The following is a 25,854-nucleotide window of genomic DNA, read 5'->3' as shown; positions in this document are numbered from 1 at the left end:
AATATGATAGAAATATATTAGTGATCTTTCCTGGAAATTTAAAATGAGATTGATTCTGTTACAACCCTAAAGTATTGGCTCGGAATTGCAATGTGTTTTCCAGCAGGCGCCTGTTTTTAAATCTATCCCAAACAATGACTTGAGTGTAAGAGTAGGATGAGCTCCACCACCGCCTAACCTGGAATGCCTGCAAGTACATGTTCTTGCAAGGTCTGTGCTATAAAAACCTGTGTGTGTGTGTGTGTGTGTGTGTGTGTAATGGGATAAGAGAGAAAGAGAGATGGAAACTGGAAAACTATCTACGCTCTGTCATGGGGATGGGGAATCTTTTTCAGCCTGTGGATCATATTCCTTTCTATGGAATGTGTACATGTGAGTGGTAGGTGATGCCAGAGGCAAAAGCAAGTGGAGCAATGAATGTAAATTTAACCTTTGTACAGCTGTCTAATTTCTATATGCATTCACACCCCTATTTATCCTCCACCCATGGAAGGAAGAGGCATTGTCAGAGTTCAAGGGCACATTCCAACCAGGCAAAAACTCAAGGAGGGTGTGAAGCAAGACCAGCGAGGGGTGTGACTGGGGGAAGGTCCTGATGACCAAACAGAGGGACTTTGAGGGCTGCATGTAGTCCTTGGGTCAGAGGTACCCTCACCCTTGGTCTACTAGGCTGTGACAGGAAAGGTATATAAATCAATCCTCATCAGTATGGTGGAGCTGATGGGACTCCAAAACATCTGTAAGGCATTGGGTTGGCAAAGGCTGGCACCTATAATTTCTGTTTGTTTGTGCCTCCCTTATTTCACCAGCAGGATCAAGTTGGTACCTCAAGTTGGGCCATTGTGGAGCAGAGCATTTAGTTCAAGTATGTGTTATGTTGCAGTGGTAGCATCAAATCACAAGATCTTGGGTCTTAGCACCCCAAATGTGTGGGCCGACTAGACTGTGTTCTTGGGCTGCTTGTCTGAAGGGAGTATGCGGATGTTCCACAGCCATCTCCAAAAACTCTACAATCTTTTGAAAAGCTTAACGTTCAGTAACATTCACATTTTCTATTTCTATTTCATTTTCATTTTCGACATGTTCTCAGTGTGAACAGGGAAGCTTTAACTGTGCTAGATCCAGGTGGAGTCAGGGGCAGAAGTAAATCCTAATATACCTGATATGATTGTTGCCGTAAAATGTAATGCATAACCTGTAGTCCTTGAAATCAGTGATTTGTTTGAGAGGGTGAAACATTTTGGTTTCATGTACTTCTCAGATTCCTAGAGGTAAACGTCTTGCAATCTAACACAGTTTCCAAAATTTGCAGACGTAGCAGAAAAAATAGACGTCATGGCCATTTCTGACTTGGTCCTGATCCGCAGTATCTTACCACATCAGTGAGGGGATGGGGGCAGGTAGGCACATGCATTGTTATTGGCTGCCCCTGAATGCTGTCATGGCATACATGCCGACAAAATGGTCTCACACAAACACAGGACACTTTCAGCCAATCTCTACTAATCCTCCTTTGCATGCTTCCCCTCTCTGCCTTATGACAGTTCCAGGGCACTGACTGCTTGAGTGAGGTTTTAAGTCTTGCATTGTGCTGGTGATTTTTAATACCTTCCGGGGACCCAGCCTCCAATGGCATTTTACATAGCTGTGCTCTGTTGTTTAAATGAGGTGTTTGAGCGGCTGGATACGTGTCACTAGAGGGCACTAAAACAGCTGTGAGATATTTAACCTATAAGCTTCTATGGTGTTTGCTGCCTCCTCTGAGAAAGGAAGGAGTGAAAAATGGTCCTTTATATTTCCAGCTTTGCTTTTGAAATGGATCAACTGTGAAATCATAAGCTATAGTACAGATTCTACATAAGGGTTTATTGCTGACCAGGGAAGTGTCGGGCTGCTGCTCTGACCATGCATTTCGCTCTTCGGAAAAAGAAAACAAAGTAAAACTAGCTACTTTGTTTTCAGTTTATTGAGCAAGCTAAGTGTACAAACAGCTGCCCAGTTAGCAATGTAGCACTTCACCATTTTTGGTTTCTTACTTTTAAAACAAAAACTTGGAGGTTTGCAAACTTTTCTCACAGAGGCTCAAAGTAGATTACAAAGTGGCAAGGGATTCCACCCCCCACCCCCCGGAGGGGGGGCCTGCAACTTTCCAGTGGGTTGGCGGGCCCAGAGGCAAAAGTGGGCACAGCAATGAGCATTACTCCTACTTAGGACAGTAGGTACGTTCCACTCAAAAAGTCAGATTTCCACACACCAGGGGCAAAAGTAGGCTTGATTTCACGTGGGTCAAAGACCCAGGTTTTTTTTTTGGGGGGGGACTCGTGCATATTTGTGTACATACATACACGGGGGGGGGGGGCTGGGAGCCTCAAGGGCACCCCTCTGGAGGCATCACCTGAGGCAAAAAAAAAAACCTGGCTAGCTGCCCCCCACCCTGTAGCTACAGCACTGTCACACACTCACCTCTGCCCTCTATCCAGGCAAGTAAGAGGCATCATTCCAGTTCGCAGATACATTCCAGCCAAGGCCAAACACCCCCAAGGGTGTGGAACAAGGCTGACAATGAGCATGGAGTGTGAGGAGAGAGTGTAGCTTGAGGAAAGGGCATGGGCTCAGGAGAGTCTCAAGGGGTGGATTGAGAGGCAGGGAGAGGCCTGTTCAGCCCCCTCCCCAGGTCCTCCCCCCCCTTTCAAGCCAATCAAGCTTTTCCGTTTTCATCAAATGGATACTTTGCAGCTCCTCATGGTCTTTTGTACTCTTTATTAGCCCAGTGAAAGGCTTTCTTTTTTGCTCTGACTTTGCTGCCAGCTTCATTTTGCTTTCGTTTTGAGTGCCGCTAGAGAGTCAAATTGCCAGTTCCACCTGAGCATCTCCTGCTTTATTGAGAATCACAGGGGCCATGAGAAACTCAGTCACCATTACCAAATGCTCCAAGACAGTTTCAGCAAATGGATTAAATTTGTCCCCTTTACACTCCCCAAGGGGTCAGCTCCTGAATGCAGAAAACCATTGGACATCAGTCTCTTGGATAGAGTCAGGGCCAGTGGCGGCCAGACTTGGTTGTGGGTCCCTGTGTGAAATATATCCCTCCCCTCCCAGTCTAGTTCGATTATACTGTATATATATATACACCAGTATCCAATGCATACCTTCTGATCTGAGATGAAACATTATGAAAAGGCGTTTAATTAAATATGAAGTACATAACTTCAGGATGTATATAAATTATACATGCGTCTTTATATGTAATATTAATTGATATGGCAAAGTTTTGTTAGAATATTAATATTTTGATTTTTGACACCAATAAACATTAAACTTTTTCAAAGACCAAATGAAGGGAGTTTTGTGGGTTTGCTGGGCCCCCTATAACCTATGGGCCCTTGTACACAGCACATCCTATATGAGCACCACTGAGCAGGAGAATTTGTTTATTATTTTATGTATTTATTGCATCGCTATCCCACTTTTTACTCCAAGGATCTCAAGGTGGCGCACATGGCTCCCTCCCTCCTCATTTATTCCCCACAACAACCACCCTGCGAAGTAGATTAGGCTGAGAGGCAGTGACCAGCTCATGGTCACCCAGTGAGCTTCATGGCCAAGTGGGGATTTGAACCCTGGTCTGCCAGCTCCTAGTTCAATACTTCAGCCACGACACCACACTGACTTGCGGCAGGCAGATGGTCTAATTCCAGCCTCCAGGGCCTGGCATTTGGAATGGTGTTCTGTTGGTATGTGGAATAGTCAGGACAGTTAGTGAAGCCTCTAGCTCAGGTATAGGCAAACTCTGCCCTCCAGATGTTTTGGGACTACAACTCCCATCACCCCTGACCACTAGTCCTGTTAGCTAGGGATGATGGGAGTTATAGTCCCAAAACATCTGAAGGGCCGAGTTTGCCTATACCTGCTCCAGCTGGTGGGCTGAGCTGATCACCTCCTTTCCTTGAACCACTGGAGGCATGGATCCCACCACTCTGTGTGGGTGCCCCTCCTTGACACGAGTCTCCTGCTGCTCACTTCCTTTCCTTGCCGTTGGCAACTCTCCCACAAGGAAAGAGAGCTGGTCACATGGGACCGGTGTGCGTGCGTGCCAAACACCACACTTGGGGAACAAGTGTGAATCAAACTCTTAGTGCATATGTGCAAAATGTGATCGTGTGACATGCCTTTGAGACTTTATATCTATTCTAGACTAACAGAATCATTGCCCTTGTTTTCGTTTTGCTTTTTAAACAAAGCTCTTTGCCTGCGTTTTCTGGAGACGTAAATTTAACTTCACTGTTGTCTCACTTTGAAGGTAAATTAATCAGCTATTCTAGGACCTGGCTCATCAGCTAAACTGGTGTGTGTGTGTGTGTGTGTGTGTGTGTGTGTGTGTGTGTTTCACCTCTTGGGAAAAGTGCAACATGAAATGCCTTTTAGTAGCTTGCTCAGGAAATGCCAACACAATTCAGTGACAACGGCCATGTTTGAGTTTTGTGGTGAAAGAGAACAACAGTACTAAATTAGTCTGGTGCTGTGCCCTGCTGCAGATTGGAAACTCTGTCTTAAAACAACAACAACAACAACAACAACAACAACAACAACAACAACAACAACAACAACAACCAACGAACAACAAAAACATATAGCGGTTTGTTAGAATGAATAACCACTCTTGGGCTAACATAGAGCTTTGGATTATCCTATAATAAATTCAACTATTTTTTGTTATCATCTGATAAGTTAAGCAAAAATGGCCCTTGCCAGTCACTGTTCATATATACAATCATAGAATTGTAGAGCTGGAGGGCAACCCCAAAGGTCATCTAATCCACGCCCTGTAAGGCAGGAGTTCACAACTGAAGGATCCCCGACAGATTGCCGCTTCTGGAGAGCCTTTAATCTCACATGCTAAAATAGCAGAATCAAGGCCCGAGTTGCAATCCCATGCAAGCTTGCCTGGGAGTAAGTGGCACTCAAGTTCAACAGGGCCTCCTTCTGAGTAGACATGCTCAGGGCTGAACTGCACCACAGCAAAGAAGGCGCACAGGAAAAGGCCAGCTGGATGTTGCAGTATTGTGCATGTGAGCAAAGTCGTAATGGGGGAGAAAGGACTGGCAAACTCATTAAGGCGGCTTCCTAATGGCAGTGGATGCTGTCACAGCGCACACCGGGAAAGCGGCCTGCAGAATGCATGGTGCCACCAGCAAGCAACCTGGGCACAATTGTGACATGGTCGCAAGGGGAGGAGAGGGGGGCACCACTTGCCATCCCGCATAGTGCTACAGCCCGGCTCCACCAGGAGTGGGGGTGCCAGGTGCCCAAAGTGGGCTGGCAAGTGAGGTGCGGCTGCAAGGCAGAAGCAGAGTGGGGGAGGCTTGGCCAGGAAGGCTTTTTAACTGCATGAATACAGACCATGGGAGTAAGTTCCAGGTGATCAGCTTATTGGAAGGTTACTCTCACTTCAACAGATAGGTTGCCCTTTGCTGAATCCTAATTTTGAAATGCTTGTGTGCAATTCTTCGCTTCCCCTCTGCCTGCAGTGGTGTGCTGTGGTTGTGTGTATGGTAATCTTCTCTACCGGTAGTAAGCTGACCCTGTCGGTCCTAATGAGCTCCTTTTTCCATGTTTTGTAGGGCTATCACGATCCCAGTAAAACTAAAGTGCTCCACTTCAGCTTGAACCCAGCAAGCCTGGCTAAGCAGCAGCGTCTTGAGGAGCAAACGCATCTGCGGGAGGAATGCCAACGCTTGAGAGAGCTGGTCAGAGTACTGGAAGCAGGAGACTCTATCCCAGAAAAACTTGAGGGGGCGGCAAGTCTCCAGTCAGCTCAAGAAATTGCAGGTATGCGCTTGCCTGGTCAATTACTCATTCATCATAGCATTGCTGTGTAGCAAAGGGCAGCATTTCAAAGTGCATTGAAAGCCATTTAATTGTTTATAGTCACAGTCAGTCTAGCGGTTTATAGTGTTTAGCTTATATAAATGCTCCTGGGTGGAAAGGGAGATTTCCTGAATCCACCCTCCTTAAATGATACCTCTGCCTGTTAAACAAAGGTCTGCTTGTTGTCTATTGACCTATACACATGAACCTGTATTTTACATGTGTGTTCATAAGAAGTGAGACTTTGGAGATCTGTAATCTGGAGACAGTTGAACTGCTCGCCACAGGGGTTATTGCACAGTAGAGTGAGAACACCAGGAGTCTCTGGCCATATAACTGAGGAGTCCCTTATAGGGAAAGGAGGTGATATTTCCCAAGAAATGTAAATTTTGACTCAACCCAATTCCCAGTGGAAGATGCTTGCTGCAGAAAGCCTTCAAGGCCAAATCTGAACATAGGCTTGCATTAGACGTGACAAAGGTTCTGAGGACTCATTAAGCTTGCACCTATGTTGTCTTCATCCAGATGCTCAATCGTTGCTTCCTCTGCAGTGGCATCCCATTCATTGCTCAGAACACAGCCAAAATATATACACAGTTCCAAGACCCATAGAGAGTTGTAGCTGAACAGAGCTTCTCATTGTGCTCGATTGTGCAGTGGAGTAGATCTAAAATCCAAACAGTACCAAACAAAACAACACAAAGTAGTGAGCAGACTTCTGAGCCTTGCAGAATTCTTCCGACAGGGTTGGGGGGGGTCAAGTGTAGGGGAAGACTGATGTGTTGCTGATAGGCCTTGTCACAGTGTGTGTGTGTGTGTGTGTGTGTGTGTGTGTGTGTGTGTGTGTGTGTGATGTCTCTGACTAACAAGTTGGGGACAAGGTTTATGCAGTGCTAAGAGGGTTCAGGCATGCAGCAGCAATAAAAGGAACATGTTGGATGGATGTTGCTTACAGAGACAACATATATTTATGTACTGTGTTAACAAGGACCTTGTTTTTGCAAGAACTGCAATCTCTGAGTTCATTTTAGTCGTTGAAAAATGGCCCAACCATCCTTGATACATATCGGGCGCTTCTCATCCAGGAGGGAGGGATTGTGTAAACAACTGTAGGCTAGTTAATCTCTGGCAGGTGGAATTTGGAGTTCCTTAGATAGATAAGCAAAGTGATTTGTGAATGAACCAAGATAGTTGGCTGCAGCTGGAATGCCCCAGTCCATGCTCAGTGCAGACAAGGCATATCAGGATAACAATGCTGTGATGAAAGTCTCTGAGTCTTAATTATATGAACAAGCCTAAGAGCAGACCAGAAACCTTTTCTTTTAATAGCTTTTTTGGGGTGGAGGGAGAAATCGGTTCCAAAGGTCCTCATCAGAATTTGCTTTAGTTGAGCCAGTTGGAGGTAGTGGAGTGGTAGCTAGGAGGAAGAAATGATAGACCAATTTATCTAGCTTTACTTAAAAGGCAAATTTATTGTTTTCCTGTGACTCACTGAGGGCCTCCCCCAACCTCAGAGTGATTCCTCCCCCTCAAAAAAGAGCAAATGGTCCAGGTCAACATTTTCAATCATTTGCGGGGGTGGGGGTGGGGGTCCTGCTCTCCAAGGCTGTCCCTGCCTGGCAAACTGAGCAGCTGGGTCACTTGTATTGCAATTTATTGCTGAATGCCTCTCTTTAATTCATTTCTAAGTGTGGCCGTGTGTTTTATCTAGCATGCCTTAATGTGTTCATGACCCAAAGGGCTTGTTTGTGCTTTGGCTTTACTGTGGGCTGGTGATGAGTGGAATTTGATTTAGCCCTCGAGTGAACTTTAGTAGTGGCATTGACAATATCTGGGCATCATTTTAGGCACTGTCCTGTTTTGCACAACCTTAGGCACCAGTGGAAACCTATATTGCACAATTTAGATTGCTGAGGGGCAATTTTTCTTTGTTAAACTTGTAACATAATGAGGCAGAAATTCTTTGTGGACTCAGCTGGTCAGCCTTGTTTTTATTTGTTTGTTTTAGATTTGTATACCACCCTTCATCCAAAGACCACAGGGCAGTTCATAACATAAAAGTACAAAATGAAAACGCTAAATACATAATAAAACAAAAACAAAGTGATAACTCCTTTCCCACAGACAAATTTAAAAGGCCATAGAATGTTAATCAGCCAAACATCTGGTTGAAGAGGAACCTTTTTGCCTGGCATCTAAAGCTATGTAATAAAGGTGCCAGGTGAACATCCCTGGGAAAGCATTCCGCAAAAAGGGAGCCACCACAGAAAAGGCCGTTCCTGGGTTGCCACCCTTCAGACCTCTCATGGGGGATGCCCCCAAAGAAGGGCCTCAGATGATGATCACAGGGTGTGAGTTGGTTTACATAGAGATAGGCGGTCCTTGAGGTATTGCATTCCTGAGCTGTTAAAGGCTTCCTCCATCATTATCTAGAACACTTGGCAAAAAAGCTGACCCAAGCAATCCTGTCTTCTACCTGCTTGGATAATAACATTATCAATGGTTTCTAGTCATAATGGCTATGTACCACCTCCAGCATCAGAGACAGTATACCTCCAAATACCAGTTTCTGAGGGAACATAGTTTGGGAGAGTGCCATTGTGCTGAAGTCCTACTTGAGGGCTTCCCATCTGCGCATCTTGTTGGCCTCTGGGAGAACAGACTGCTGGACTACATTGGTACCTCAGGTTACAAACACTTCAGGTTACAAACTCCGCTAACCCAGAAATAGTACCTCAGGTTAAGAACTTTGCTTCAGGATGAGAACAGAAATTGTGCGGTGGTGGCACAGTGGCAGCGGGAGTCCCCATTAGCTAAAGTGGTACCTCAGGTTAAGAACAGTTTCAGGTTAAGAACAGACCTCCAGAACGAATTAAGTTCTTAACCGGAGGTACCACTGTAATTTGCCTTTGGTCTGATCCAGCATCCACATTTTTTCTTCTTACTGGAGTCTTTCATTGTTGAAGTGAGGCCTTCTACATATCCACAGTTCTGCAGCATGAGCTTCTGTCATTGTGGAGCTCCCACTGTAATGGGCGTGTGCAAGTGTGGATTTCTCTGTGATATAAAGAGTGTGGCAAGAGTGGACACCACACTAATGCAGCTTATGGTCATGGGACAATTAAGGGCAATGCAAATTCACTTTTAATTAAGCAGCAGTTAAGCACATTATGAGTCAGATGCAAATGTACTGCAAGTCCTAGAAATGCACATCATGCAGGACTTGAACTGTGCAGAGCTCCCTCCGCCTAGTGCTTGAGGAACTGGTTACTGCCTCGCATCAGTCATAGAGAGAACACTGCAGTGAGCTCTCGCCTGTGACTGTCCCAATGACACCCTGGGGTGTAATCTGCTCTTACGATTCCATTCCCTCTGAAGTCTGAGCCTTCTGATTCATCACTCATTGTTGTCATTTCCTCCAATTTTCCTTCAGCCATGTATCTGGCTTGTCCTGACCTCTCTAAAAGTTTGTGCCATGTGATAGACTTTTTGTAGCATGTCTCAACAAGAGATGGCTCTAGGCCTTTTATGCATTGGACAGGCAAATTCCACTAGATTCCCAAATGTTTGGAGGGAGCACAGGTGGTTGTCTGAATAGCTCATGTAAAAGGTTCCCCCAATTCTTGTTATTATTTTTGCTTTCTGCAGTTCAGCCTAGGTAGGTCATTGCCGTTATGCCCTGCTTATAGACTTCTGGGAGACATCTAGCTGGCCACTGTGGGAAATTGGGCTAGATGAAGCGTTTGGTTTGATACAGGTGTGTGGGTGTGGGTGTTATGTGAGCCTTGGAATTTAGGGATACCTTCAAAGTATTTGGGTGGGTTAAAAGGAGGTGGCTTATCCTTTATCCCCAGGCATTATGTACTGAGCTGCCTCATCTTCTCAGGGCTAGAAGTATAGGTGTGCCATAGCCAGCCAGGAAGCTGGTTGTGATCCATAGCTGTTTAAATTTAAGGTTCAGTGGATTATAATTACAGAAACAAAAAATAATCAGACAAACATTAAGGATGCTGCTGCTGATGACTTTGATGATAATGTGTTGGCTGCTATTAAACCTTCTGAGCAGGCAAAAATGCACCATGTGCCTGCTGATGGCGGTTCTAAGTTGTGGGTGAGGTAATAAGGAAATTTTTATGATGGGTGCTAAAGCTCATTAAATGTGACTCCATTAAAAATCAAGGTTATGGTGGACTCTAAATCTCTTTGAGAACAGCCAGTGGAGGCTGTATCGTGATCTTGGCAACTTGCCATGGAGTTCAATGGTGCTTTCCTCTCATTTGCTTTGTAATAGTCTCTATTAAAATGGGTGACATGGTTATTGAGAAGAAGCATTTTGAACGGCGTGCCTTATGAACACTGGTCCCCCCCTTTCCCCCTTTTGTGGTGTGAAAATGGCAAACAAGATGGTCCTGGACTTATTAATGGGGCAGAGCTGCAGTGGCTCCATTATTCAGAATGGGCTGCAATGCTCCAGAGATTTGGACTCAATTATTAAACCTGGCCTGTGAAACAGCATTGGCCAAAGTCAGGTTGTTATGTAATGAATAGCTCTTCACAATTCTCTTGTCCTTTAAACAAAAGTTCAGATAAGCAGTTTGTGACAGGTTTTTTTTCAATTTTCAAAAGAAACTTTATCAAATAAAACACACACACACACACAAAATTAGAAGCTACTGCTCATAATACATACATTAATCATAACTATGAAAATTAATTTTTAAAAAGGGATTATTATCTATCCATTGCTTTACAGAAATATCTAATAAATCATAATTCACCGCGCCCATCAAGTGTATCTGGACTCTGAAACGAAGAAGTAGCTGACGTTATTGGTTCCAGACAGATAATAATTTGAAGTGCGAGAAGGGGTGTGTGTGTTCTTTACTCTTAGTCTCAATTTCCTGTATTTCACTCTGTACCTCACATGCTTTTAAACTATTTCTCCTGCCAACTTAAATAATTCCGATTATTTTATTTTTGGCTGCCTTAGTACAACCCCTTATAGAATTTCTGTTTAATCATAGTCACTAGTGAATAGGTCTGTTGCACTGCAGATCAATCTTGACAATTAATTCCTGTCAGGAAATGACAAGGAGTGAAAGCAAGGCAAACCCTTTGGAAGTATATATTACTCATGTCTCTCTGCTGTGTCAGTCTAGTGTCGATGTGTGGGAGTGAGCGAATATGTTTCTGTGGTGGTTAGGGGTGCTTGACTCAACTCTTTAAGACGCTTCATTCAAGAGTAATCTGATATTCTTTCCCCACCCACCCCCATTCCCAGGTACTTCAGATATTCCAGATTTGTCTTTCCCACACAAAGACCCCAGAGCAGGTGTGCCTGAACTAAACCTCTGCACTTGCCCAACAGCCAAGAGGGGCTTAGACAAAGCCTCACATTGTCTTGGGAAGTCACGGCATTGCGAGAGCAAGGTTAGCTTCCCTCATTCAAGAGAATGAGGCCCACTCATAATATGCACTGGGTAATGCCTAAGGATGCAGGGAAAAGCAGAGATGAGCTTGCACATCTTTCCTTGATTTTGCAACGAATTCAGCTGCTGCCTGGCCAAATTTGATATCATCATCATCATCATCAAAGTTAGAATTCCCACTTCTCCAGTATTCCCATTGCCACTGCTGCTTCTTGGAAATATCAGACTGTGCCCAGTTCTTGATAACATTTTTCCATAGGCTTTCCAATTTTGGTTGTGCATTGGACATTAATTGGACTATGTGCTTGTTTATGAATTCAAAGCTAACTGTGCCTTTTTGACTGATACCCATGACTCTGTGAGCTTTCCTGTGCGTTCTGACTGGGTTTTTCCATAGGCATCCCCAGAATGTGAATCTGGTGGCAGCAAATGCTGAACTCTGATACCGATGTTTCCTTCATTTTTATTTTATTTTATTTAACAAAATGTATATACCACTTGATTCTTAAACGCACACACATACCTCTAGGCATTTTTCCTTCCCTCTAGCTGAATATGTGTGCTTGAGACTTCATTATCAGTTAGGTCCAACTGCTGTTGGTAATCTGGAGTGCTGAATGGCAACTCCTTTACTACCCAGCAAGAGCCTCCCTAATGCCAATATTAACATCCTTTCAGACCCAGATTAAGACATACCTCTTCTCTCAGGCTTTTGAGAGATTATGATAATCATGCCTGTTTCTGTTTCTGTGTGCCTGTGGGGTTGTGGTTTTTTTTGGGGGGGGGGGAGTATTGTTTTATTGTTTAACTTGATGTTTGCTTTTTAATTACATAAGTCACATATCAATATAGTAGTACATACTTTTATTTACATGGGCTTCTTAAACCTAAATGAGTCTTGTAAAAATGTGATACTGTGATTTTAGAACACATAATAATGAACAGAGGAACCAGCCCATTCTGTAGCTACAGTGTGATTTGAGCATTGTCTGAAAGCCTCAAATCTTTTTCTTTAAAGCTATCAATTGCAAAGTGAACTGACAGCTTTGTCATGAATTTAGACGTTTAGTCTGAACAGAACTTAAGCAGAAAATTTACTCGTGATCGCTGCCATGGTAAACCCTTGTAATAGAGATTATTAATTGGAATTAAATTGGGTAATGAATTAACATTAAAATAATCTAATCTTGTTGAAGTGACAAGCCAGAGACAGTAAAATTAGTCACTGTCCAGCCTGCCCGCCCGCTCTGCTGATGAGGCTGTGCGCACATGCCATTAGAGTGTGCTAGAAAGGGCTTTGGGTGGCATTAAGAATGTTCATGGCTGGTTTCTCATACTTTCTCTGCAATTGGTGCAAGAGGAGAAATGTTCACATATGGTGCATGAGCCACTCATGCTAGGATTGTACCCCCTTCTTGCAGAGGACCCTCAATTGCACTTAGTGGAAGCCCATTTTCCCTTGCGCACCACACAGGTAATGAGACAGGATGTTTGGGAGAACAGGAGGCCTATGTGTGTCCTCTATTTAGCACCAAATGAGGCCCTCTGGCTCATTCTGCTTGGCCCTTGAGACTCTCCCTTGGCCATGCCCCCTTCCACTAGACTTCAGCTTCTTTTGCAGGGCCTGCTGTATGCACTCCTTGAGTGCTTCTTTTTCTCTGCAATATGCCCTTGAACTGTAATATTATGTTTTGCTTGTTAGGATAAAAGATGGAGATACTGTGCATGTATGTACAGAAATCCTGGAGTTTTGCACCCTACTGTTTCTTTATTTTTGCCTTAGAAATAATAATAATAATAATAATAATAATAATAATAATAATAATAATAATACTTTATTATTTATACCCTGCCCAGCCACTCTGGGTAGAATGGTTTCAGCTGCCAGGTAAGGGTGAGGGTGAGAGTAAATGATGGATCTCAATCCCTTGGTGAGTTAGGGACTTCCACTGCATGCAAAGACAAGCCCCAGAGGATTGAGCAAATGAGACCAATAGTGGATCCAGTGGTCAAGAAGGCAGTTTCTGCATGAGCTGTAGAGGGAAGTGAGGGGCACATGAGTCTCATCAGCCTTGCGGCTATACTCATTCGTGAGAAAGGCTTTGGGAGTAAACTCTGAGGATCAATCTATACCCACTGTCCTGCAGAATAACTTTGGGAGAAGAAAGGACTAAGGTGTAAACCCTACACAAATCTGGAGTGGAGTTGGATGGGGTCTTGTATGCCTCCTTCCAGCAACCCCTGCAACTAAGCTGGTGCCAAATGTATATTGTTCTGCTTTCCTTTGGACCACATCAGCCAGGCCTGTTAGTATATTCAATTCTGTCCACTGCCCAGCTGCATGTGAGACAGGCTGATGTTTGGATGTGTGACTGCTGTAACTTTCCCACACAGGAGAACGGATGTAACCTGATCTCCTGTAATGCGATGTTCTTTGTTCTCTCTTACTTTCCCTTCTAACTGAGAGTGATGACGTACACACTTTACCATCGCTCTCTAATAGAACGTAGTTAACAGCTACAATTGTTTGCTGTCTTCTTTACCGAAGCCAGTGGCAGAAGAAAGAATCTAGGGCTTATCATACCTATATTCTAACAGGACCTCCCTACATACCACCCAGTCTTGCACCCAGGGGAGGTCACTTTGGAGTTGCTAACACCTTCTTATCACTGGCATTCAGCTCCTGGAAGGTGCCTACAAGATCCATGCAGCCATGATCCTCCAACCCTGCCATATAGGATTTCATTCTGCTTGTTGTATATTTAAAACAAAAAACCCACCACTGTGGAACAGGCATCCCCAAACTCGGCCCTCCAGATGTTTTGGGACTACAGTTCCCATCATCCCTGACCACTGGTCCTGTTAGCTAGGGATGATGGGATTTGTAGTCCCAAAACATCTGGAGGGCTGAGTTTGGGGATGCCTGCTGTAGAATTTTCTATTATACGGCTTTTTCTATAATTACAAGCAGTTATATCATTGTTTTGCTTTCATGTTTTAATTTTATAATGAAGTCTTTTGTTATGCACTCTGACTCATACAGGGAATGGAGATTATTATTAGTAGTGATATTGCTGGAAAGGGGTAAAATATCATCCAAAGCTTACTGTCCAAGGTCAAAGCCATTGTGTGCTCATTCTGTAGATTCTTCAATATGCACATGGATACATAAGCACGGAGGATAAGGCTATCAATGGTTGCTAGACATGATGGCTATGCTCTGCGTCCATGGTCAGAGGCAGTAATGCTTCTGAGTACCAGTTGCTTGAAGCCACAGGAGGGGAGAGTGTTCTTGTGCTTGGGTCCTTCTCCTGGTTCCCCACAAGCATCTGATTGGTCACTGTGAGAACAGCAGGATGCTAGACTAGATGGGCCATTGGCCTTTCCAACGGGCTTTTCTTATGTTATGTTCTTAAGCATCTAATGTAAAGTTCTGCTTTAAAGCCACTTACAACCACATATATTTCTGTCTGATAAGTATTACATTTGTTATTATGTAAGTATTTCATTTGAGTTACCCAATGGAAGAACAGGACCAGGCTTTTTTTTTCTTTAAAAGTGTGGACTTGGGGAGGGCAGTGTCTTGCAAAAGGTGCCCTGTCTTTGAAGAGCAACACTTTGGGGGTATTGCTTCCATCTACTGTCCACAAAGCTAGAGGTGATTTTGTATAAAGAGAATCTATAATGGTTGGCAATAATCAAAGGCTACCTAGTGCACTTATCCTTCCATCAAGAGCAAAGGATCTACAAAATTTTGTTCCTCTCTATGATTCATGACTGTGTGAGAAGCAAAACAAGGGAGAAAAAGTTAAACTCTACCTATATTTAAAGGGTAGGTGTTACTCTTCAGGTGTCCTTTTTCGGTACAGCTTTACCAGTTCCTGAAGCACAGTACAGTGCACCATGGATTCTTTGTGAAATCTTATGCTTTATTTGCTTTTAAAAACACATTTCACAATCTCTCTGGGCACTCTATGGCAAGGATGAATGTAATAATTAAAAATAAACAGGACTTTGTGACTCTAGAAAAAGCAGCCACTTTGCCAGAAAAAGGTAGGGATGGGGGAAGGACTAAGAACTTAAACAGGTGGCAGAGAGTGATCTGTGTACCTACCGTAAATGCAATCAAATAATTGAGGCCTTGACAAAGAGTAATCTGGTGGAGCTCAATGGATCTGTAGAGGGGCAAGCACCCATCATCAATGTGCCTAATCACAGCAGTTATGTAAGACAGGTCAGTGATGTTACCCAAAATCGCAATTATGGGGCTGAGGGAATAATGGCTTGCTCAAGTCCATCTAGGAGCTTAATTCATACATAATGGGAAGTCATGGCTTACTGTTATGAGAATATGCCATGGTGAACCTTGGGCTCACACATTCCCCTATCTTCTTCTTAACTCTGTGTTTTGTTTGGAATAAACCACTGTTTCCTGTTACATCCAAACTTGGGCAACTATGCTTAGTTCAAAGAAACAAAATTGTTCCAGTTTCCATGAAATGTTAAACTATGGTTTAGCACTCTGAGTAGAAAGGAACCAGAGACTTGCATGCTCTCCTGCCCCCTCTGCTCCTTCTGTGCAGCCGGTACAGATCTGTACTTTGGTACAGATTCAAACCATCTTTGGTCAGCTTCCAAACCAGCCAACGTCAAACCATGGGTTATGAAGCTGGCTTGTTTAAGCAATCTCTGATTTATAAGCAATACTCAACTGAGCCTATGTGAAACTGAAGGTAAAGACTAGCAAAGTCCACCTCTCAGTCATGCAAGGGGGGTGGTAGTGCATGAGTCCCTGCTGCAAAGAGCTTACATTCAGATTGGAGACTGTGACTCTCAAGCATCCACAGAACAGGGCATAGGATGCTTGGCACAGAGATAACAGTTGAGCAGGGGATCATACAAGACCATGGATTGTTTGTAGGGGTCTTATGAAGGCATTTCATAAGAGACGTTGCCTCTGTAGGGAGCAGGAGCCAACTGAAGCTTTATGTATGTAGGCCAGCAAGGCCTGAAGTGTGGTAGGCTGTGCCTTCCTGGAAGAGCTAGCTGGCTGCTTAAAGAGCCTTTGGCTAGGGAGCCAGAGGCATTGCAGGGAGCTGGCTGTGTTTTCCACCTGGAAAGACTATAGACAAGGTACTAGTGGTTCTCTCTCCAAGGAAGTAGTCTGAAGCTTGTCTCCATCCCGTGTGCTCCACCAGGATTTGCAAAGTCCCCCAGTCATGAGATATAGCTTCTAATTTATTTGGCGGGCTCTTCTGTAAAGAAAAGGGGATTGTGGCTTTTGTAGTCATGGCACAGCTTTGGCCAACACCTTTGAAAGGGGAAGGCATGAGAGCTGGAAAGGCAAGGAAACTTCTGGGTAATAAGAGTTGCCAAGGAAAGAAATGGGAGAAGAAGGAAACACAAACAGGCTTGGCAGCCCTGTAAAAATATGCAGAATAGGAACAAGGCCATTAAATGTTTTTGAACGTTTAAGCTCCCCTGAGGCCAGCGACTGAGGGAGAACTTTTGTTCCTGGCTCCCAAATTATGACAGTAGTTGAAAGTGTGCCTGTGTTTGGGGAGCAGGGTGGGTTAGAAGAGACAGGGACGGAAGAGAGAAATGTTCTCTTTAGCTGTCATGCCAGTCCCTTTGGACTCCTGAAGTTGTGCCATCCATCTCTCCATAGCCAGAGGCAGTTCTGCCTTCAAGGAGAGAAAGCATAATGAGCAGTAAAGGGACCTGAAAGCCCCTTCTGCTCATGTTGAAAGACTCTACTGAAGAGGAGTTCCTTATTTTGCACTTCCCAGTTGCTGGGGATCTGGCAGCTTCATTATCTCATAACACCCAGTAAGATTTGGACAGGGATAGGTCTTGCATGGTCTGGCTTGTTTAACCAACCAAACAAGGATCCCTGTGGTCCAGCACGGTGTTACAGAACAAGAGTATGTACAGAACAAGAGTATGTAGTATTTTTCAACAGGAATGATGTGAATAATCTATCTTAAGGGTTCCTCACTTAAGAAACTAAATGCCATGCTGGGTCAAGCCACTTAGTCCAGGATTTTTTTAAAAAATAAGAATCCCCACCCAGAATTGGCCAGTTGCCTGCTGGTAGACTGCAGCCTTACTTCTGCCCACTCCTGAACAAGGAGATGCCAATGTGCTCATATAAAATTGCTTCATGCAGAGTCAAACCTTTGATCCATCTAGCCCCGTGCCTTATTCTCAAACTGGGTTGCAGCTCCCCAAGGGTCTCTTACAGAGGCCTTTCCTAGGCCTGCTACCAAATATCCTTTCTGAGGTGGAGGTCAAAGTTTTGAACCTGGGTAATAGAAGCAACTCCTGAACAAGCCCTATTAAATATATTCTAGGACAACAACACACATGACAAAGAACTCATAAGTCATTTACTCTCAACAGCCAGAAACATCATATCTAGACAGTGGAAGTGAACAGAAATGAACATAGACCATTGGTACTAAAATGAGTGGGACATCACTCTACTAGAAGAGTTAACCAACATACTTAAACTAGCACGGGGCCAAGCAAAGGAGGATGCCTTCACCCTGGTGTGGCTCCCCCTTTTCACATATACAGCACAACAAGACAATGACTTACTCCCCCACCCCCCAAAAAGCATATGAATCAATATGGCTAATCTGACCCAACACACATACAAACAAACCACACAGCAACCAACCCTATCCATGTGATGCTGGAATAAACCCCTACACAAAACACAGTGCAATAGAACAGAAGACCATTACCCCTGTCTCTCCCTCCCTCCCTCTCTTTCTCCCCAACTGCATGATGTCTATGACAATAGTGTCTCATACTGAATGTAAACGAACTGTGAAAAAGACCATGAATTGACAATGGAGATGCTATATGTAGTTTTCGTTGTTTGTTTGTTTTGTAACATAAGAAAATCTTTAATAAAAACAAATTTTAAAAAGTTTTGAACCTGGGGTCTTCTGCATCTGGAGCAGACTCTCTGTCCCTCCCATAGATGATGATGATGATGATAATTAATAATTTATTATTTATACCCCTCCCATCTGGCTGAGTTTCCCCAGCCACTCTTGGCAGCTCTCAACAGAATATTAAAAACATGATAAAACATCAAACATTAAAAACCTCCCTAAACTATAGAGATGGTAAGACTCCTGGCAGAGTCCAGACTTGACCTGTATGAATTTAAGGCAGGACACATACACTGGTGTTACTGTGCAGAGTTCTGGACCTCGCTGATTGAGTTTTCTTCGGTGCTGCCCAGACTCCCTTAGGGGTGACACATTCCGTGCGCTCCCCAGCTGTCCTTCATACCCTGTAGGATTACAGTAGGAGCTGCTGGTTAAAGCTGTTTGTATCACAGGCTCAGCCTTTGATTAGGTGCGAAGTGCCATAAGGGCTGCTGGATTGTACACAATTGAAAATGCTCTTTCATTCATCAGCAGGAAGGAGAAGAAAGACTTGTGCTGATGTCTCAAATTCAAGCCGACACAAATTCCCTGACATTAGAAAAACCGGCATGCCAGCATGGCAGAGCACTCTGATGTGCGTGTGGCATGGGGGGGTGGGGAGGGTGAGGAAGAGCCTCAGATCTTTGCTCAGCATGTTGTCAGTGTATTGTTTCCTCTGTAAATCAAAGCTTCATGTCTCAGTGAATAGCAGTGCATGGTAGAAACCTATTAGTGAAGCCCTGTGTGGGAGGGGGGAGGTTGGGTATGTCGAGTTATGGATGGGGGGATGTTTTGGTCTGCTAATGTCAAGAAGGTGATGGGGCACTCAGATTTTAATAGAACCTGAGAGGGTTTCCTAGGGTTATTGAATATACACCCACCAGATCCAGGGTAGCAACACAGCTGATCAGCAAAAAAGTTTGCTCAGCTCACCTTTGGTCTTCAGCTCCTTGAATTTTCAATTTCCAGTTAAACACAGTTAGCAAGAGCTGAAATTTGTCTGCATCCATGATCTTCAGCAGCACCCTAAGGCTGCAATTCCCAAGCAACTTATTTCAATGGAAATATTATGTGCAGTAAATCAGCAGCTGAAAGTCTGAAAACCTAGGTTACTAGTAAAAAGGTAAAGGGACCCCTGACCATTAGGTCCAGTCGTGACTGACTCTGGGGTCGCAGCGCTCATCTCGCGCTATTGGCCTAGGGAGCCAGCGTACAGCTTCCAGGTCATGTGGCCAGCATGACAAAGCCGCTTCTGGCGAACCAGAGCAGCGCACGGAAACGCCGTTTACCTTCCCGCTTGGAGCAGTACCTATTTATCTACAGTGGGACCTCAACTTACGAATTTAATCTGTTTCAAATGCACACTTGTAGGTCGAAAACTTCGTAAGTCGAGTTTCCCATAGGAAAAGCGGTTTCCCATAGGAATGCATTGGAAACGGAAAAATTCGTAAGTCAAGGAAACCACATCTAAAAACTCGTAAGTCGAGGAAACCGCATCTAGCCGCAAACGGGTTTTCCGTTTGGATGTTGAGAAAATCGTAAGCGCGCGGCCACTTTTCCCGCTTGTAAGTCGAAAACGTCGGATGTCGAGGAGCTCGTAAGTCGAGGTCCCAATGTACTTGCACTTTGACATGCTTTCAAACTGCTAGGTTGGCAGGAGCTGGGACCAAGCAACGGGAGCTCACTCCCTCATGGGGATTCGAACCGCCGACGTTTTGATCGGCAAGCCCTAGGCTCTGTGGTTTAACCCACAGCGCCACCCGCGCCCCCAGGTTACTAGTACCGTGCCCTTAAATGTGTTGTTGTTTAGTCGTGTCCGACTCTTCGTGACCCCATGGACCATAGCACGCCAGGCACTCCTGTCTTCCACTGCCTCCCGCAGTTTGGTCAAACTCATGTTCGTAGCTTCGAGAACACTGTCCAACCATCTCGTCCTCTGTCGTCCCCTTCTCCTAGTGCCCTCCATCTTTCCCAACATCAAGGTCTTTTCCAAGGATTCTTCTCTTCTCATGAGGTGGCCAAAGTATTGGAGCCTCAGCTTCACAATCTGTCCTTCCAGTGAGCACTCAGGGCTGATTTCCTTAAGAATTGAGAGGTTTGATCTTCTAGCAGTCCATGGGACTCTCAAGAGTCTCCTCCAGCACCATAATTCAAAAGCATCAATTCTTCGGCGATCAGCCTTCTTGATGGTCCAGCTCTCACTTCCATACATCACTACTGGGAAAACCATAGCTTTAACTATATGGACCTTTGTAGGCAAGGTGATGTCTCTGCTTTTTAAGATGCTGTCTAGGTTTGTCATTGCTTTTCTCCCAAGAAGCAGGCGTCTTTTAATTTTGTGACTGCTGTCACCATCTGCAGTGATCAAGGAGCCCAAGAAAGTAAAATCTCTCACTGCCTCTATTTCTTCCCCTTCTATTTGCCAGGAGGTGATGGGACCAGTGGCCATGATCTTGGTTTTTTTGATGTTGAGCTTCAGACCATATTTTGCGCTCTCCTCTTTCACCCTCATTAAAAGGTCCTTTAATTCCTCCTCACTTTCTGCCATCAAGGTTGTGTCATCTGCATATCTGAGGTTGTTGATATTTCTTCCGGCAATCTTAATTCCGGCTTGGGATTCCTCTAGTCCAGTCTTTCGCATGATGAATTCTGCATATAAGTTAAATAAGCAGGGAGACAATATACAACCTTGTCGTACTCCTTTCCCAATTTTGAACCAATCAGTTGTTCCATATCCAGTTCTAACTGTAGCTTCTTGTCCCACATAGAGATTTCTCAGGAGACAGATGAGGTGATCAGGCACTCCCATTTCTTTAAGAACTTGCCATAGTTTGCTGTGGTCGACACAGTCAAAGGCTTTTGCATAGTCAATGAAGCAGAAGTAGACGTTTTTCTGGAACTCTCTAGCTTTCTCCATAATCCAGCGCATGTTTGCTATTTGGTCTCTGGTTCCTCTGCCCCTTCGAAATCCAGCTTGCACTTCGGGGAGTTCTCGGTCCACATACTGCCTAAAGCTAAACCTGCCTTGTAGAATTTTAAGCATAACCTTGCTAGCGTGTGAAATGAGGGCAATTGTGCGGTAGTTGGAGCATTCTTTGGCACTGCCCTTCTTTGGAATTGGGATGTACAGTGGAACCTCGGTTTATGAACACCTCGGTTTATGAATTTTCGGTTTATGAACGCCGCGGACCCATCTGGAACGGATTAATTCACTTTCCATTACTTTTAATGGGAAAGTTCGCTTCAGTTTATGAACGCTTCAGTTTATGAACAGACTTCCGGAACCAATTACACCCATGTTTCAGTTTATGAACGCTTCAGTTTAAGTACTCTGCGGACCCGTCTGGAACGGATTAATCCACTTTCCATTACTTTCAATGGGAAAGTTCGCTTCAGTTTATGAACGGTTACTCTGCGGACCGTCTGGAACGGATTAATCCACTTTCCATTACTTTCAATGGGAAAGTTCGCTTCAGTTTATGAACGCTTCAGTTTATGAACAGACTTCCGGAACCAATTGTGTTCATAAACCGAGGTACCACTGTAGACTGATCTTCTCCAATCCTCTGGCCATTGCTGAGTTTTCCAAACTTGCTGGCATATTGGGTGTAGCACCTTAACAGCATCATCTTTTAAAATTTTAAATAGTTCAGCTGGAATATCATCACTTCCACTGGCCTTGTTATTAGCAGTGCTTTCTAAGGCCCATTTGACTTCACTCTCCAAGATGTCTGGCTCAAGGTCAGCAACCACACTACCTGGGGTGTACGAGACCTCCATATCTTTCTGGTATAATTCCTCTGTGTATTCTTGCCACCTCTTCTTGATGTCTTCTGCTTCTGTTAGGTCCTTACCACTTTTGTCCTTTATTATGGTAATCTTTGTACGAAATGTTCCTTTCATATCTCCAATTTTCTTGAACAGATCTCTGGTTTTCCCCATTCTATTGTTTTCCTCTATTTCTTTGCATTGCTCATTTAAGAAGACCCTCTTGTCTCGCCTTGCTATTTTTTGGAAATCTGCATTCAGTTTCCTGTATCTTTCCCTATCTCCCTTGCATTTTGCTTGCCTCCTCTCCTCCGCTATTTGTAAGGCCTCGTTGGACAGCCATTTTGCTTTCTTGCATTTCCTTTTCCTTGGGATGGTTTTCGTTGCTGCCTCCTGTATAATGTTACGAGCCTCCATCCATAGTTCTTCAGGCATTCTGTCCACCAAATCTAAATCCTTAAACCTGTTCCTCACTTCCACTGTGTATTCATAAGGGATTTGATTTAGATTGTATCTTACTGGCCCAGTGGTTTTTCCTACTTTCTTCAGTTTAAGCTGGAATTTTGCTATAAGAAGCTGATGATCTGAGTTACAGTCAGCTCCAGGTCTTGTTTTTGCTGACTGTATAGAGCTTCTCCATCTTTGGCTGCAGAGAATATAATCAATCTGATTTCGATGCTGCCCATTTGGTGATATCCATGTGTAGAGTCGTCTCTTGTGTTGTTGGAAAAGAGTGTTTGTGATGACCAGCTTGTTCTCTTGACAGAACTCTATTAGCCTTTGCCCTGCTTCATTTTGAACTCCAAGGCCAAACTTGCCAGTTGTTCCTTTTATCTCTTGATTCCCTACTTTAGCATTCCAATCCCCTGTAATGAGAAGAACATCCTTCTTTGGTGTCATTTCTAGAAGGTGTTGTAAGTCTTCATAGAACTGGTCAATTTCACTTTCTTCAGCACCGGTAGTTGGTGCATAAACTTGGATTACTGTGATGTTAAAAGGTCTGCCTTGGATTCGTATCGAGATCATTCTGTCATTTTTGAGATTGCATCCCATTACAGCTTTTGCCACTCTTTTGTTGACTATGAGGGCCACTCCATTTCTTTTTCGGGATTCTTGCCCACAGTAGTAGATATGATAGTCACCCGAACTGAATTTACCCATTCCCTTCCATTTTAGTTCACTGATGCCCAGGATGTCAATATTTATTCTTGCCATCTCCTTTTTCACCACATCCAGCTTACCATTATCCATGGTTCTTACATTCCAGGTTCCTATGCAATATTTTTCTTTACAGCATCGGACTTTCCTTTCGCTTCCAGGCATATCCGCAACTGAGCGTCCTTTCGGCTTTGGCCCAGCCGCTTCATCAGCTCTGAATCTACTTGTACTTGTCCTCCGCTCTTCCTCAGTAGCATGTTGGCTCATCTTCCAGCGTCATAACTTTTATATGCTTGTTGTCTTTGTCCATAGAGTTTTCTTGGCAGGGATACTGGAGTGGCTTGCCAATTCCTTCTCCAGGTGGATCACGTTTGGTCAAAACATAACTTCTCTAAGTTATTTAAGCCCCTTCGCCATGACAAGGCAGTGATCCATGAAGGGGCCCTTAAATGTATCCTTATTCAAAAGTATCACTATGGCTTGGTTCCCAGGTGCAGGTTTTATTGCTCGACGATTACAACACCCAGTGGTGAATTACAAGTGTAATACGTTATCATGGATCAAACAGCACAGAGATGTATTTGATATGACCCCGTGACACGTCTGTTATTCGTATTGTGCTATTAGGAAAAGGAAAAGGTAGCAAGGGACAAATGCTGCTTCAGTTTATTAGGTTTGGTTTGTTATGGAGGAAACTGGAGTTCATTTTATATGATTTTTAAAACTAGGTAACTTCCCTGAGCTGTCAAGTCGAAAGGATACATTTATGCATAATATTTATAACACTTAACAACTTTAAAGATGTGGCCCCCCCCCCCGTGATTTCCATAACAGTTACAGTTGTGGGTTGGGGTGTGTGTGAGAGAGAATTTGAACAAGGGTCTGAAGGTGGAGAAAGAAGTGGCCACACATGTGTTTTGTGTGGGAACTAAAGTGCTGTGGGTTTAGGCAAGTAATCCTGTTGCAAGAAACCACTTAAGTGCAATGTTTAACTTTTAATCTTTCTGGGTTTCTGGCCTATGAAGCGCTTGCTTTTGCAGCCAATTTGTCTATTTAATTAAACAAGAACTTGACTGAATATTACAAGCCACAAAACAGGGTTTGCCTTGAAACCGGTGCCAGGCAAGCAGGCTGAAGCAAGGACTGTATTTAAAGAGTTTGTATCTGACAAGCAAAGCAATGACAGTGCATTATGTGAATCTGATATGCAAAGTTGTCACTAAAAGTGTAAACATGGTGACAGCAGGACCAGCAATTCCCAGACTAATCAAGTAAACGGAGTAACACGTCCTTTTAGCTGTGGGATGCTGGAGACTGATTTCCATATTAAACGAGGGAAGCTACATAAATCCAACAATTAGATTGATATTTTAATCAGAGAAAAGTCGAGACACAGAGAGTTGCATGGTTCCCATGTGACTGCTGCTGTGACCTCTATAAGCATATGTACTGTTTTCAATTTTTTTTGTGATTTTATGTGCTCAAAACACACACACGAATGCAGCCAACTTGCAGCTGCTTTGGGGAAACAATTTCAATCATTCTGAATTTGAATTTGGCTGAAAACTTTAGTAGTTAACTGTCTTTTTCTGTGAGGACTGCAAGCTTTAATCATTTTAACTGGTCAGGGAATCAGCTAAAGATTGTGTTGATTAATTGTTGGGGCTGAGATTTAAAGATATACCACTTACTTTTTTAAAAATACTATTTTTAATCTCTTGCAATTCTACCATAGGGTGCTAAATAAAGATGGGACTTCCTTTTAGCAATGAGAGCTAGCTTTTATTTATTTGTAAGCTGCTGCATACTTCCTTCAAAGTATCAATAAAAGCTTAGCAGCATTCACACTTTATTTAATTCAGTGTTGGCTAACCTGCAGCTCTCCAGATGTTTTCGACTCCAACTTTCATAAGCCCCATCTATCATGGCTAGTGGGTAGAGATGATGACATCATCTGGATGGCCACAGGTTAGCCGTCCCTGATACAATCAGTTGCAAGAGAAAGTCAATTAAAACTTAAATGTCACTCCTTGGTCATTTCCAAGAGAGTCTGCAGCTAGGATCCAGTTTTGGTGTGGGTGGATGATGATCAGAAGAAGCAGAAGAAATGTACGTAGTCAAGGACAGGTTGGAGTCAGGCACCAGATAGGACAGGTGTGGGGATGGCATCTGAAATCATAGGGGTGAGCTGTCTTGGCTACCGGTGTTTTATAGGGCCTGGTGTGTCAAGATTGACTTGTAGTGTCAAGTTGGGAGTATTAAAGCTGGGATGTCAGCTGACTCCCTCTTCAGGCTAGAACTTCAGCCTTAAGAACTGCCTTCGAGGCAGGAATGGCAAATGAAAATGATGGATTATATGGAATTGGCAGAATTGACAGGAAGACTCCGGGACCAAACAAATGACAAAGTTTTAAAAGATTGGAAGAAATTTAAAATATACATAGGGTATGAATTTGAAAACTAGATTTTGAACATCCAGGAAAATAAAGAAGTTAAGGCAATAGGGAAATAATAGAAGATTGAAAGGGAGAAAATATGATAGATGATATAAAGATGAAATTTTTGAAGTGTTAAAGAGACTATATGATGGGTAAGAAGGATGATTTAGAAACTGCTACAGAAGTTTATAAAAATGAAAATCAGATAGTAGGGAATTGGGGAAGCCAGAGGACAATGAATATTAAAAT

The 25,854-nt window shown here is 43.7% G+C and overlaps 1 protein-coding gene across 1 annotated transcript in view; it reads left to right on the top strand.

Moving 5' to 3' along the window:
* The window catches only part of MAD1L1 (mitotic arrest deficient 1 like 1), a 492,750-nt gene that overhangs the window by 308,007 nt on the left and 158,889 nt on the right, over positions 1–25,854 (top strand). Inside the window, exon 16 of the mRNA XM_035130662.2 lies at positions 5,622–5,829. Within this exon, the coding sequence (XP_034986553.2) occupies positions 5,622–5,829 (208 nt within the window). The remainder of the gene's footprint in view (positions 1–5,621; positions 5,830–25,854) is intronic.

This window comes from Zootoca vivipara, chromosome 14, assembly GCF_963506605.1.
Source record: "Zootoca vivipara chromosome 14, rZooViv1.1, whole genome shotgun sequence".
In the NCBI taxonomy this organism is placed as follows: Eukaryota; Metazoa; Chordata; class Lepidosauria; order Squamata; family Lacertidae; genus Zootoca; species Zootoca vivipara.
This window is presented reverse-complemented; position numbering and strand designations above follow the sequence as displayed.